Source organism: Oncorhynchus masou, chromosome 12 (assembly GCF_036934945.1).
Source record: "Oncorhynchus masou masou isolate Uvic2021 chromosome 12, UVic_Omas_1.1, whole genome shotgun sequence".
Lineage (NCBI taxonomy): Eukaryota > Metazoa > Chordata > Actinopteri > Salmoniformes > Salmonidae > Oncorhynchus > Oncorhynchus masou.
In genome coordinates this window covers 266,447-283,226 of record NC_088223.1, presented here as the reverse complement: position 1 = coordinate 283,226, position 16,780 = coordinate 266,447, and the positions used below count along the sequence as shown (strand labels likewise).

General features: G+C 46.4%; 1 protein-coding gene across 2 annotated transcripts in view; it reads right to left on the bottom strand.

Annotated features, from left to right (window-relative positions):
- Positions 1–16,780, bottom strand: part of grhl2b (grainyhead-like transcription factor 2b) — a 154,121-nt gene that overhangs the window by 65,731 nt on the left and 71,610 nt on the right. For both annotated transcript variants that reach the window (XM_064979419.1, XM_064979418.1), the window contains exon 8: positions 6,060–6,154. In XM_064979419.1, the coding sequence (XP_064835491.1) occupies positions 6,060–6,154 (95 nt within the window). The remainder of the gene's footprint in view (positions 1–6,059; positions 6,155–16,780) is intronic.

Genomic DNA, 16,780 nt, shown 5'->3' with positions numbered 1-16,780 from the left:
GAAAGCGTGAGAGAGAGAGAGCGAGAGAGAGAAAGCGTGAGAGAGAGTGCAAGAGAGGGAGAGAGAGAGAAAGCATGATAGAGAGGGACTGAACAAGAAAGAGAGCGAGAGAGAGAGAGATAGAGAGACAACCTTCCAGTTGCTAGTCCAATGCTCTAACCACTAGGCTACCCTGCCGCCCCACTATGTGGGGACTATGGGACTGTGGGGACTATGTGGGGACTATGGGACTGTGGGGACTATGTGGGGATCATGGGACTGTGGAGACTATGGGACTGTGGGGACTATGTGGGGACAATGGGGGGACTATGTGGGGGCTGTGGGACTGTGGGGACCGTGGGACTGTGGGGACTGTGGGGACTGTGGGGACCATGGGACTGTGGGACTGTGGGGACCATGGGAATGTGGGGACTGTGGGGACTGTGGGGCCCATGGGACCGTGGGGACCGTGGGGACTGTGGGGACAATGTGGGGACCATGGGACTGTGGGACTGTGGGGACTATGTGGGGACAATGGGACTGTGGGAATGTGGGGACTGTGGGGACTGTGGGGCCCATGGGACCGTGGGGACTGTGGGGACTGTGGGGACTGTGGGGACATTGTGGGGACCATGGGACTGTGGGGAATATGGGACTGTAGAGACTATGTGTGGACAATGGGGGGACTATGTTGGGGACTGTGGGGACTATGTGGGGACTGTGGGGCCTTTGGGGACTGTGTGGACTATGTGTGTGTGGACTTTGGGGACTGTGTGGACTGTAGAGACTATGTGTGTGTGGATGTTGGGGACTGTGGGTACGGTGATATTGTATTGTAGGTTAATTGTCACACTTTACTCTGTGGACCTGGTCGATGGTCGTGCCCCAGCGGAAATCGAATTAGCATAATACAAAAATCCACACACAATGACACGTTGCAATAACACACACAATGACACGTTATAATAACACACACAATGACACGTTATAATAACACACACAATGACACGTTCTAGTAACACACACAATGACACGTTCTAGTAACACACACAATGACACGTTATAATAACACACACAATGACACGTTATAATAACACACACAATGACACGTTATAATAACACACACAATGACACGTTATAATAACACACACAATGACATGCTATAATAACACACACAATGACACGTTATAATAACACACACAATGACACGTTATAATAACACACACAATGACACGTTATAATAACACACACAATGACACGTTATAATAACACACACAATGACATGCTATAATAACACACACAATGACACGTTATAATAACACACACAATGACACGTTATAATAACACACACAATGACACGTTATAATAACACACACAATGACATGCTATAATAAAACACACAATGTGTAACGACGTTCTTCGTTTGTCGAAAGAGAGTCGGACCGAAATGCAGCGTGTTTGTTACTCATGTTTATTTTTGAAAACAAATAACGAAACTATACATGAAATAACGAATAAATACAAAACAACAAAACGGAACGTGAAACCTATTACAGCCTGACTGGTGAAACTAACACAGAGACAGGAACAATCACCCACAAAATACAAAGCGAAACCCAGGCTACCTAAATACGGTTCCCAATCAGAGACAACGAGAATCACCTGACTCTGATTGAGAACCGCCTCAGGCAGCCAAACCTATTTAACACACACCCCTAATCAGCTACAATCCCAAATACTACAAACCCCAATACGAAAATACAATACATAAACCCATGTCACACCCTGGCCTAACCAAAATATATAACGAAAACACAAAATACAATGACCAAGGCGTGACAGAACCCCCCCCCCTAAGGTGCGGACACCCGAACGCACCTCAAAACCATAGGGAGGGTCCGGGTGGGCGTCTGTCCATGGTGGCGGTTCCGGCTCCGGACGTGGACCCCACTTAATAAATGTCATTGTTCCTCCCCTTCGCGTCCTGGGATAATCCACCCTCACCGCCGACCCTGGCCGAATAGTCCTCACCCAGAACCCTACATAACAGAGGAGCAGCTCATGACTGAGGAGCAGCTCGTGACTGAGGGGCAGCTTGGGACTGAGGCAGCTCGGGACTGAGGAGCAGCTCGGGACTGAGGGACAGCTCGGGACTGAGGGGCAGCTCGGGACTGAGGGGCAGCTCGGGACTGAGGGGCAGCTCGGGACTGAGGGGCAGCCCAGTACTGAGAAGAAGCCCAGTACTGAGAAGAAGCCCAGTACCGAGAAGAAGACCAGTACCGAGATGAATCCCAGCCAGGCAGTTGAATCCGGCAGATCCTGGTTGACTGGCGGATCCTGGCTGACTATCAGATCTGGCAGATCCTGGCTGACTGGTGGATCCTGGCTGACCGGCGGATCCTGGATGACTAGCAGATCTGGCAGATCCTGGCTGACTGGCGGATCCTGGCTGACTGGCAGATCCTGGCCGACTGGCGGATCCTGGCTGACAAGCAGATCTGGCAGATCCTGGCTGACTGGCGGATCTGGAACAGTCTGGTTGACTGGCAGATCTGGAAGCGTCTGGTTGACTGGCAGATCTGGAAGAGTCTGGCTGACTGGCAGATCAGGAAGAGTCTGATTGACTGGCAGATCTGGAAGATTCTGGTTTACTGGCAGATCTGGAAGAGTCTGGCTGACTGGCAGATCTGGAAGAGTCTGGCTGTCTGGCGGATCTGGAAGAGTCTGGCTGACTGGCAGATCTGGAAGAGTCTGGCTGACTGGCAGATCTGGAAGAGTCTGGCTGACTGGAGGATCCTGGCAGACTGACGGCTCTGGCTGCTTCATGCTGACTGACGGCTCTGGCTGCTCCATGCTGACTGGCGGCTCTGGCTGCTCCATGCAGACTGGCAGCTCTGGCTGCTCCATGCAGACTGGCAGCTCCTTGCAGACTGGCAGCTCTAGCTGCTCCATGTAGACTGGCAGCTCCTTGCAGACTGGCAGCTCTAGCTGCTCCAGGCAGACTTGGCAGCTCTGGCTGCTCCATGCAGACTGGCAGCTCCTTGCAGACTTGCAGCTCTAGCTGCTCCATGCAGACTGGCAGCTCTGGCTGCTTCATGCAGACTGGCAGCTCCTTGCAGACTGGCAGCTCTAGCTGCTCCATGTAGACTGGCAGCTCCTTGCAGACTGGCAGCTCTAGCTGCTCCAGGCAGACTGGCAGCTCTGGCTGCTTCATGCAGACTGGCAGCTCCTTGCAGACTGGCAGCTCTAGCTGCTCCATGTAGACTGGCAGCTCCTTGCAGACTGGCAGCTCTAGCTGCTCCAGGCAGACTGGCAGCTCTGGCTGCTCCATGCAGACTGGCAGCTCCTTGCAGACTTGCAGCTCTAGCTGCTCCATGCAGACTGGCAGCTCTGGCTGCTTCATGCAGACTGGCAGCTCCTTGCAGACTGGCAGCTCTAGCTGCTCCATGCAGACTGGCAGCTCCTTGCAGATTGGCAGCTCCTTGCAGACTGGCAGCTCTAGCTGCTCCATGCAGACTGGCAGCTCCTTGCAGACTGGCAGCTCCATGCAGACTGGCAACTCCATGCAGACTGGCAACTCTGGCTGCTCCAAGCAGACTGACAGCTCTGGCTGCCCCATGCAGACTGGCAGCTCTAGCTGCTCCATGCAGGCTGGCAACACTGGATGCTCCATGTAGACTGGCAGCTCTAGCTGCTCCATGCAGACTGACAGCTCTGGCTGCTCTAAGCAGACTGACAGCTCTGGCTGCCCCATGCAGACTGACAGCTCTGGCTGCTCAATGCAGACTGACAGCTCTGGCTGCTCTAAGCAGACTGACAGCTCTGGCTGCCCCATGCAGACTGGCAGCTCTGGCTGCTCTATGCAGACTGACAGCTCTGGCTGCTCCATGCAAACTGGCAGCTCTAGCTGCTCCATACAGGCAGGAGGCTCCGGCAGCGCTGTAGAGGAGGAAGGCTCTAGAACCGCTGAACAGGCGGGAGACTCCGACAGCGCAGGAGAGGGAGAAAGCGCTGGCTGCGCTGAACAGGCGAGGCGCACTGAAGACCTGATGCGTGGTGCTGGCACTGGTGGTATTTGGCCGAGAACACGCACAGGAAGCCTAGTGCGGGGAACTACTACCGGAGGGCTGGGGTGTGGAGGTGGTACTGGATAGAGGACAGGCACAGGAAGCCTGGTGCGGGGAGCTACCATCGGAGGACTAGTGTGTGAAGGTGGCACAGGATGGACTGGACCGTGAAGGTGTACTGGAGAGCCTGAGAGCAGGACTGGCACAGGACGTGCAAGGCTAGGTAGGTACACAGGAGGCCTAGTGCGTGATGCTGGCACATTTTTCACCAGCCGACTAACACGCACCTCAGGACTAGTATCGAGCGCTGACCCAGGTGCCATTAAATCCCTGACACGCTCCGTCGGACGAATCTTGTACCTAAAGCACCAAACTAGCAACTCCCTCATTAATTTCTCCTCCAATTTCCCCATTAACTCCTTCACAGTCGCTGCTTCGCTCACTTCTAGTTCCTCCTTAGGGCGGCGATATTCACCAGGCTGAGCCCAGGGTCCTTTTCCTTCCAGCTCCTGTTTCCTCTTCGCCTGCTGCACCTTTGGGCGGCTACACTCCCCTGGTTTAGCCCAGGGTCCTCTCCCGTCAAGGATTTCCTCCCATGTCCAGAAATCCTTAATACGCGGCTCCTCTTTGGGCTGCTCCTCTTTGGGCTGCTCCTGCCTGTTGACACGCTGCTCGGTCCGTGTGTGGTGGGTGATTCTGTAACGACGTTCTTCGTTTGTCGAAAGAGAGTCGGACCGAAATGCAGCGTGTTTGTTACTCATGTTTATTAGTGAAAACAAATAACGAAACTATACATGAAATAACAAATAAATACAAAACAACAAAACGGAACGTGAAACCTATAACCTATAACCTATTACTGGTGAAACTAACACAGAGACAGGAACAATCACCCACGAAATACAAAGCGAAACCCAGGCTACCTAAATACGGTTCCCAATCAGAGACAACGAGAATCATCTGACTCTGATTGAGAACCGCCTCAGGCAGCCAAACCTATTTAACACACACCCCTAATCAGCTACAATCCCAAATACTACAAACCCCAATACGAAAATACAATACATAAACCCATGTCACACCCTGGCCTAACCAATATATATAACGAAAACACAAAATACAATGACCAAGGCGTGACACAATGACACGTTATAATAACACACACAATGACATGTTATAATAACACACACAATGACACGTTATAATAACACACACAATGACATGTTATAGTAACACACACAATGACACGTTATAATAACACACACAATGACACGTTATAATAACACACACAATGACATGTTATAATAACACACACAATGACACGTTATAATAACACACAGAATGACATGTTATAATAACACACACAATGACACGTTATAATAGCACACACAATGACACGTTCTAGTAACACACACAATGACACGTTATAATAACACACACAATGACACGTTATAATAACACACACAATGACACGTTATAATAACACACACAATGACACGTTATAATAACACACACAATGACACGTTATAATAACACACACAATGACACATTATAATAACACACACAATGACATGTTATAATAACACACACAATGACACGTTATAATAACACACACAATGACACGTTATAATAACACACAATGACATGCTATAATAACACACACAATGACACATTATAATAACACACACAATGACACATTATAATAACACACACAATGACACGTTATAATAACACACACAATGACACGTTATAATAACACACACAATGACATGCTATATTAACACACACAATGACACGTTATAATAACACACACAATGACACGTTCTAGTAACACACACAATGACACGTTCTAGTAACACACACAATGACACGTTATAATAACACACACAATGACACGTTCTAGTAACACACACAGATTTGTATGTTTTTTAAATCAACTCAGAAATTTCTATATGAAATTTACAAACTGCAGAAGTCATTTTAAACCTGAAATACTGCCCATGTTGTTTTTACCTTGGCCTCTTCGTTCACATCCCAGGTGAAGGAGACAGCGTTGTAGGCTATCTCCTCAATGTTACCGATGGTGTTGAAGCTCTCCTTATAGTCCGCTGGAGGGTAGGAGGGATGTAGGGAAGGAAGGAAGGAAGGAAGGAAGGAGAGAAGGAGGGAAGGGAGGAAGGAGGGATGGAGGGAAGGAGAAAAGGAGGGATGGAGGGAAGGAGGGAAGGAGGGAAGGGAGGAAGGAGGGAAGGAGGGAAGGAGAGAAGGAGGGAAGGAGGGAAGGAGGGATGGAGGGATGGAGGGAAGGAGGGAAGGAGGGATGGAGGGATGGAGAGAAGGAGTGAAGGAGGGAAGGAGGGATGGAGGGAATGAGGGATGAGAGAAGGAGGGATGGAGGGAAGGAGGGATGTAGGGAAGGAGAGAAGGAGGGAAGGGAGGAAGGAGGGATGGAGGGATGGATGAAAGGAGGGATAAGGGAAGGAGGGAAGGAGGGAAGGAGGGATGGAGGGAAGGAGGGAAGGAGAGAAGGAGGGAAGGAGGGAAGGAGAGAAGGAGGGAAGGAGGGAAGGAGGGATGGAAAGAAGGAGGGATGAAGGGAAGGAGGGATGGAGGGAAGGAGAGAAGGAGGGAAGGGAGGAAGGAGGGAAGGAGAGAAGGATTGAAGGAGGGAAGGGGGATGAAGGGAAGGAAGGATGAGAGGCGGGAAAGAGCAAAGGAGAGGAGGGAACAGAATGGAAGGTCAGATGGGATTAATTCTCACAACACATGCTCAACCTTCCACCCAGCTGAAGTTTTGAGTCAATGAGAAGAAATGCAGGATGAATATATAAATGGTGGAGGAAAAATATTATTCAACACTATCATCAAACATATCTACAGTTGAAGTCGGAAGTTTACATACACCTTAGCGATATACATTTAAACTCAGTTTTTCACAATTCCTGACGTTTAATCTTAGCAGAAATTCCCAGTTTTATTTTGTGAAGAATATGAAATGTCAGAATAACAGCAGAGATAATTATTTTCTTCAGCTTTTGTGTCTTTCATCATATTCCCAGAGGGTCAGAAGTTTTCATACACTCAATTAGTATTTGGTAGCATTGCCTTTAAATTGTTTAACTTGTGTCAAACATTTCGGGTAGCCTTCCACAAGCATCCCACAATAAGTTCGCCGAATTTTGGCCCATTCCTCTTGACAGCGCTGGTGTAACTGAGTCAGGCTTGTAGGCCTCCTTGCTCGCACACGCTTTTTAAGTTCTGCCCACAAATCTTCTGTAGAATTGAGGTCAGGGCTTTGTGATGGCCACTCCAATACCTTGACTTTGTTGTCCTTAAGCAATTTTGCCACAACTTTGGAAGTATGCTTGGGGTCATTGTCCATTTGGAAGACCCATTTGCGAACAAGCTTTAACTTCCTGACTGATATCTTGAGATGTTGCTTCAATATATCCACCTAATTTCCCTCATCATGATGCCATCTATTTTATGAAGTGCATCAGACCCTCCTGCAGCAAAGCCTCCCCCGTATTCCTCCAAACGTAATGACGGTCATTATGGTAAACAGTTCTATTTTTGTTACATTTCTCCAAAAAGTACAATCTTTGTCCCCATGTGCAGTTGCAAACCGTAGTCTGGCTTTATTATGGCGGTTTTGGAGCAGTGGCTTCTTCCTTGATAAGCAACCTTTCAGGTTATGTCGATATAGGACTCGTTTTACTGTGGATATAGATACTTTGTGCCCGTTTCCTCCGGCATCTTCACAGGGTTCTTTGCTGTTGTTCTTGGATTGATCTGCAATTTTACCATATTACCAAAGTACGTTCATCTCTAGGAGACAGAACACGTATCCTTCCTGAGCTGTATGACGGCTGTGGGGTCCCATGGTGTTTATACTTGCGTACTATTGTTTGTACAGTTGAACGTGGTACCTTCAGGCATTTGGAAATTGCTCCCAAGGATGAACCAGACTTGTGGAGGTCTACAATTTTTTCATGAGGTCTTGGTTGATTTCTTTTGATTTTCCTATGATGTCAAGCAAAGAGGCACTGACTTTGAAGGTAGGCCTTAAAATACATCCACAGGTACACCTCCAATTGACTCAAATGATGTCAATTAGCCTATCAGAAACTCCTAAAGTCATGACATAATTTTCTGGAATTTTCCAAGCTGTGTATGTAAACGTCTGACCCACTGAAATTGTGATACAGTGAATTATAAATGAAATAATCTCTCTGTAAACAATTGTTGGAAAAATGACTTGTGTCATGCACAAAGTAGATGTCCTAACTGACTTGCCAAAACTATAGTTTGTCAACAAGAAATTTGTGGAGTGGTTGAAAAATGAGTTTTAATGACTCCAACCTAAGTGTGAGTGAACTTCCGACTTCAACAGTAGGTCTTGTTAGTTCAAATTTGACAAGTGGTTTTCTTTTATTAAAACAACAAGTGGCTATCGCAGAAAACCCCACACCAACTCTATCTGAAACCACTATAAACATATGCACAGGCCAATATGATAAAGTTGTTATCAGCTAAAACAGGAAGCCATTGTTCAGGCTGATTAGGAACTCTGTGGTATCAAACAGCAAGTTCTTGATATCTCCTATCTGGCAATGTAAACAAAATCCCTGCCTTCAAAACAAAGCACTGGTAAATACAGGAGGCTATTCTTATTTCAACTACCACTATTACCCCAGGACATGTTGGTTCATCTACCACTATTACCCCAGGACATGTCAGTTCATCTACCACTATTACCCCAGGACACGTCAGTTCATCTACCACTATTACCCCAGGACATGTTGGTTCATCTACCACTATTACCCAGGACATGTCAGTTCATCTACCACTATTACCCCAGGACATGTCAGTTCATCTACCACTATTACCCCAGGACATGTCAGTTCATCTACCACTATTACCCCAGGACATGTCCGTTCATCTACCACTATTACCCCAGGACATGTCCGTTCATCTACCACTATTACCCCAGGACATGTTGGTTCATCTACCACTATTACCCCAGGACATGTCAGTTCATCTACCACTATTACCCCAGGACATGTCAGTTCATCTACCACTATTACCCCAGGACATGTTAGTTCATCTACCACTATTACCCCAGGACATGTCAGTTCATCTACCACTATTACCCCAGGACATGTCAGTTCATCTACCACTATTACCCCAGGACATGTCAGTTCATCTACCACTATTACCCCAGGACATGTCAGTTCATCTACCACTATTACCCCAGGACATGTTGGTTCATCTACCACTATTACCCCAGGACATATTAGTTCAACTACCACTATTACCCCAGGACATGTTAGTTCATCTACCACTATTACCCCAGGACTTATTAGTTCAACTACCACTATTACCCCAGGACATGTTAGTTCATCTACCACTATTAACCCAGGACATGTTGGTTCATCTACCACTATTACCCCAGGACATATTAGTTCAACTACCACTATTACCCCAGGACATGTTGGTTCATCTACCACTATTACCCCAGGACATATTAGTTCAACTACCACTATTATCCCAGGACATGTCAGTTCAACTACCACTATTACCCCAGGACATGTTAGTTCAACTACCACTATTACCCCAGGACATGTTAGTTCATCTACCACTATTAACCCAGGACATGTTGGTTCATCTACCACTATTACCCCAGGACACGTCAGTTAATCTACCACTATTACCCCAGGACATGTCAGTTCAACTACCACTATTACCCCAGGACATGTTGGTTCATCTACCACTATTACCCCAGGACACGTCAGTTAATCTACCACTATTACCCCAGGACATGTTAGTTCAACTACCACTATTACCCCAGGACATGTTAGTTCAACTACCACTATTACCCCAGGACATGTTAGTTCAACTACCACTATTACCCCAGGACATGTCAATTCATCTACCACTATTACCCCAGGACATGTTAGTTCAACTACCACTATTACCCCAGGACATGTCAGTTCATCTACCACTATTACCCCAGGACATATTAGTTCAACTACCACTATTACCCCAGGACATGTCAGTTCATCTACCACTATTACCCCAGGACATGTTAGTTCAACTACCACTATTACCCCAGGACATGTCCGTTCATCTACCACTATTACCCCAGGACATGTTAGTTCATCAACCACTATTACCCCAGGACATATTAGTTCAACTACCACTATTACCCCAGGACATGTTAGTTCATCTACCACTATTACCCCAGGACATGTTAGTTCATCTACCACTATTACCCCAGGACATGTCAGTTCAACTACCACTATTACCCCAGGACATGTCCGTTCATCTACCACTATTACCCCAGGACATGTCAGTTCCACTACCACTATTACCCCAGGACATATTAGTTCAACTACCACTATTACCCCAGGACATGTTAGTTCAACTACCACTATTACCCCAGGACATGTCCGTTCATCTACCACTATTACCCCAGGACATGTCCGTTCATCTACCACTATTACCCCAGGACATGTCCATTCATCTACCACTATTACCCCAGGACATGTCCGTTCCACTACCACTATTACCCCAGGACATGTCCATTCATCTACCACTATTACCCCAGGACATGTCCATTCATCTACCACTATTACCCCAGGACATGTTAGTTCAACTACCACTATTACCCCAGGACATGTTAGTTCAACTACCACTATTACCCCAGGACATGTCAGTTCATCTACCACTATTACCCCAGGACATATTAGTTCAACTACCACTATTACCCCAGGACATGTCAGTTCATCTACCACTATTACCCCAGGACATGTTAGTTCAACTACCACTATTACCCCAGGACATGTCCGTTCATCTACCACTATTACCCCAGGACATGTTAGTTCATCAACCACTATTACCCCAGGACATATTAGTTCAACTACCACTATTACCCCAGGACATGTTAGTTCATCTACCACTATTACCCCAGGACATGTTAGTTCATCTACCACTATTACCCCAGGACATGTCAGTTCAACTACCACTATTACCCCAGGACATGTCCGTTCATCTACCACTATTACCCCAGGACATGTCAGTTCCACTACCACTATTACCCCAGGACATATTAGTTCAACTACCACTATTACCCCAGGACATGTTAGTTCAACTACCACTATTACCCCAGGACATGTCCGTTCATCTACCACTATTACCCCAGGACATGTTAGTTCATCTACCACTATTACCCCAGGACATATTAGTTCAACTACCACTATTACCCCAGGACATGTTAGTTCATCTACCACTATTACCCCAGGACATGTTAGTTCATCTACCACTATTACCCCAGGACATGTCAGTTCAACTACCACTATTACCCCAGGACATGTTAGTTCATCTACCACTATTACCCCAGGACATGTCAGTTAATCTACCACTATTACCCCAGGACATGTCCGTTCATCTACCACTATTACCCCAGGACATGTCAGTTCCACTACCACTATTACCCCAGGACATGTCCCCTCATCTACCACTATTACCCCAGGACATGTCAGTTCATCTACCACTATTACCCCAGGACATGTCAGTTCATCTACCACTATTACCCCAGGACATGTTAGTTCATCTACCACTATTACCCCAGGACATGTTAGTTCATCTACCACTATTACCCCAGGACATGTCAGTTCATCTACCACTATTACCCCAGGACATGTTAGTTCATCTACCACTATTACCCCAGGACATGTTAGTTCATCTACCACTATTACCCCAGGACATGTCAGTTCATCTACCACTATTACCCCAGGACATGTTAGTTCATCTACCACTATTACCCCAGGACATGTCAGTTCATCTACCACTATTACCCCAGGACATGTTAGTTCAACTACCACTATTACCCCAGGACATGTCAGTTCATCTACCACTATTACCCCAGGACATGTTAGTTCAACTACCACTATTACCCCAGGACATGTCAGTTCATCTACCACTATTACCCCAGGACATGTCAGTTCATCTACCACTATTACCCCAGGACATGTTAGTTCAACTACCACTATTACCCCAGGACATGTCAGTTCATCTACCACTATTACCCCAGGACATGTTAGTTCAACTACCACTATTACCCCAGGACATGTCAGTTCATCTACCACTATTACCCCAGGACATGTTAGTTCAACTACCACTATTACCCCAGGACATGTCAGTTCAACTACCACTATTACCCCAGGACATGTCAGTTCAACTACCACACTAAACCCCTCTACCCTCAAAACCTCTCCACCCCTAAACCCCCTCTATCCCCTCTACCCCCAACCTTCCCCAAACCCATCTACCCCCAAACCTCTCTAACCCCAAATTTCCTCTACCCACCAAAACTCCTCTACCCACCAAAATCTCAGTACCTCTAAACCTCTCTACCTCAAAACCCCTATACCCCCAAAACCTCTTTACCCCCAAAAACTCCTCTCCCCCCCCCCCTAAACCCGTCTCCTCCCAAAACTCTACCTACCCCAAAATCCCTTCTATCCACCACACCCAAACCCCTATACCCCCTCTAGCCCATTTAACTCTTCTACACCATCTAACCCCTCTACCCCCAAAATCCCCATCTAACCCCTCTACCCCAAAACCCCTCTACCCCCAAAATCCCTTCTACCCCCAAAACCCCATCTAACTAATGTTCCCTCTAAGCTGCGCACTTCTGCGGGCGCGCAGTTGCCCTGAGACTGCCGTGCAGCTCCACCGGGACTGCCAAGCAGAATAAATATCAGAGATGTTGTTGTAGGCAGAACACATTGGAGTAGGATTCTATTGCATTGATATGCACCATTCAGCCCACACATACCAGTGCAGCATTACCAATCAGAGCTGCAGTAGGCCTATATGCAAAATAGATCCTTGCCATATATGGATCTGTGCCATTGACTTTGAACTGGACTGTGTTTACAGTGTGAGCGATAGTGAGTAGATGAACTGGACTGTGTTTACAGTGTGAGCGGTAGTGAGTAGATGAACTGAACTGTGTTTACAGTGTGAGCGGTAGTGAGTAGATGAACTGGACTGTGTTTACAGTGTGAGCTGTAGTGAGTAGATGAACTGAACTGTGTTTACAGTGTGAGCGGTAGTGAGTAGATGAACTGGACTGTGTTTACAGTGTGAGCGGTAGTGAGTAGATGAACTGGACTGTGTTTACAGTGTGAGCGGTAGTGAGTAGATGAACTGAACTGTGTTTACAGTGTGAGCGGTAGTGAGTAGATGAACTGAACTGTGTTTACAGTGTGAGCTGTAGTGAGTAGATGAACTGAACTGTGTTTACAGTGTGAGCGGTAGTGAGTAGATGAACTGAACTGTGTTTACAGTGTGAGCGGTAGTGAGTAGATGAACTGGACTGTGTTTACAGTGTGAGCGGTAGTGAGTAGATGCGCTTGTTTTGAGATCAAAGTGATGCATGTAGCCACGTGTGTACATTTTGTTCATATCCTTTGCTAATTAGTGAGTTACTAGCCCAGTTATAAATCATTTGTAGTCAGCAATAGGGGAGTGAATGCTTCATACAAGAGCACAAAACATGTACATTGCTAGACATCTTTGAAAAGCAAGTCAGGTAAAGAGCTTGTTTTTGGTCTTAAAGGGCCAGTGTTGTATTTTGAGGCAGTCTTGAATAAGCTAAGTAGCCAATATGTAGAGGGTAGCATAATTTGTCTGAATCCCTGTAATAATGGTATGGGAATAATAATGCATTTTATTTTGTAAAGTGGTTTCTTGCCTCAAACAACACAACAACATTTTCCATCACCTCCTTGTCTGAGTGGATAAAGGTTCATGTCAAGCCCTTCATGTTTTTCTTCATAAGTCTCATGGAATGAGGCCTACATTGAACACCACACATTGGCTGCTACAGTAGGCTGAATGATAGCTGTTCTATTTCCATGGTAAAATGTTATGGGATGCATTTTCTCCATTGTTTCTGATGGAAGGCCACTCTATTTAACCCCTCTACATTACCTAACCTCTCTACCCCCAAAACCCCCTCTACCCCTCTATATAACCTAACCTCTCTATCCCACCATCTACCCCCAAAACCGCCTCTATATTACCTAACCTCTCTATCCCTTTATCTACCCCCAGAATCCCTTTACCCTTCCACCTCCAAATAACCCTCTACCGCCGGCAAACCAAGCCTCTTAACCGCTTCAAACCATATGACAAATACTTTTTCATATTTATTAGAGTATTTGAGGAGTACTTTATTTATTGCACTTTTGGGACTATTCAATTGGTTCCACTGTATTGTGCATTTAAAGTATTTTAACATGTGACAGCTGTACATGTTTTACTCGGGTCTTTAAACCAGGCCTCCTGGCTGGCTCAGTGAGATGGAGATCAATCAATCAAATGTATTCATAAAGCCCTTCTTACATCAGCTGACATCTCAAAGTGCTGTACAGAAACCCAGCCTAAAACCCCAAACAGCAAGCAATGCAGGTGTAGAAGCACGGTGGCTAGGAAAAACTCCCTAGAAAGGCCAAAACCTAGGAAGAAACCTAGAGAGGAACCAGGCTATGAGGGGTGGCCAGTCCTCTTCTGGCTGTGCCGGGTGGAGATTATAACAGAACATGGCCAAGATGTTCAAATGTTCATAGATGACCAGCAGGGTCAGATAATATTAATCACACTGGTTGTAGAGGGTGCAACAGGTCAGCACCTCAGGAGTAAATGTCAGTTGGCTTTTCTTAACCGTTCATTCAGATTCTGATACGCATCACTTATGAAGCCCTTTTCCCCACTAGGAGATAAACGGAATAATAAGTCAAAGCCTGGCCATGTCACTCCACTCCCCACTCCATTCCAGGTTTTCACAGGTGCACAGCCAGTCAGTCAGCCAGGCAGTCAGGCAGGTTGCATCCTGGTCCTCGTCCGTTAGTTCCCCGTTAAATAGATCCATTCAAATCCCAGGTCCCATGACACACACAGCCTCAGGCCTCCAAGCCTCCAGGCAGAGCCAGGGAACAATCCTGAACCAACTGCTATTCAAATCCCAGCCTAGCCTGGCAGTGTCATGTTACACCTCCCATGTGCTGCTGCCACTATCCAGACCAGACCTGGGCTGTACTACAGTTTACTGTTTGTCATTTGACCAGGGGGTCACCTCTCTCCTCTTCTGCTACTAATCCTTCAGGGTCAGGTTAGCCTAAACCCCCACCCCACACAGACACAATGACATATGGGTAAATTAAGCTACAGTATAGAGTTAGGAAGCAAGCCTGATGAACCAAACCATTGATCTTTCTGACGATACCAACATTGACATGAAATGATATCAGCATCACTATAGGTCTGATTTCCAACAATACATTGAAATAGTTGTAAATGCTTTTCTCTTATTAATTAAACAGCTTTTCCAAGTTGACTTTATTCATTCAACAAGTGATTTCAGACTAAATAAACACTCACTTCCTCATTGAGTAATACACTGTCTGGATGATCTGCATATATCTGTTATATCTGAGGCCTAGAGTGAAAAAAACTAATTATATGCTGCCTTGGCAGACATGACAGGACTGGGACAAATGGTAAAAGTGCATTGTGATATTCTGTTGATATTCTGATAAAACAACAACAGACAACCAACTGCTAAATCATGTCACTAAATCATGTCAATTGTTTAGACATGTAACAAACACATTCCACATATTTATTTACTAGACTTAATATCAATCTCTGAGCATAACATCACCCTTTCAGCCCCTCAGGCCTCAATCAGAGAGGTACAACACAGAGAGGTACACTGGCTGGCTGAGGCATTCCTCTCTCTGTCCAAACAAGCCATGCATTTCTCCCATCTGCACTGATTCTCCCACCTTACATACCACCAATGCTGCTTCTCAGCCTCTCTCTGCAGGTCGCAGCTTGCCATGTGGAACAGATCCTTCATGCCTCTCAGTCAGATTCACTCAACATGACTGGAGAGAAATGGTTCACATTCAAATACACCAACTGATAATTGCGAAATGTTTGTCAGTAAAAACTGTGACCCACTAGAATACATTTAAAAAAAAATTTAAACATCAACATGTCTTCTCATTTCACTACAAATCTTCCTGGAAATGTTAATTATCTACGTAACTATGCAGGACTAACAACACCCAGTCATTAACTGAACTAATGCCCTTCAACAGCACAACGGAGACGAGGGATATGAAAGGGAGAAGAGAGGAGGTGAGGAGGAGGGATATGAAAGGGAGAAGAGAGGAGGTGAGGAGGAGGGATATGAAAGGGAGAAGAGAGGAGGTGAGGAGGAGGGTTATGAAAGGGAGAAGAGAGGAGGTGAGGAGGAGGGATATGAAAGGGAGAAGAGAGGAGGTGAGGAGGAGGGATATGAAAGGGAGAAGAGAGGAGGTGAGGAGGAGGGATATGAAAGGGAGAAGAGAGGAGGTGAGGAGGAGGGATATGAAAGGGAGAAGAGAGGAGGTGAGGAGGAGGGTTATGAAAGGGAGAAGAGAGGAGGTGAGGAGGAGGGATATGAAAGGGAGAAGAGAGGAGGTGAGGGGAGGAGGGATATGAAAGGGAGAAGAGAGGAGGTGAGGAGGAGGGATATGAAAGGGAGAAGAGAGGAGGTGAGGAGGAGGGATATGAAAGGGAGAAGAGAGGAGGTGAGGAGGAGGGATATGAAAGGGAGAAGAGAGGAGGTGAGGAGGAGGGATATGAAAGGGAGAAGAGAGGAGGTGAGGAGG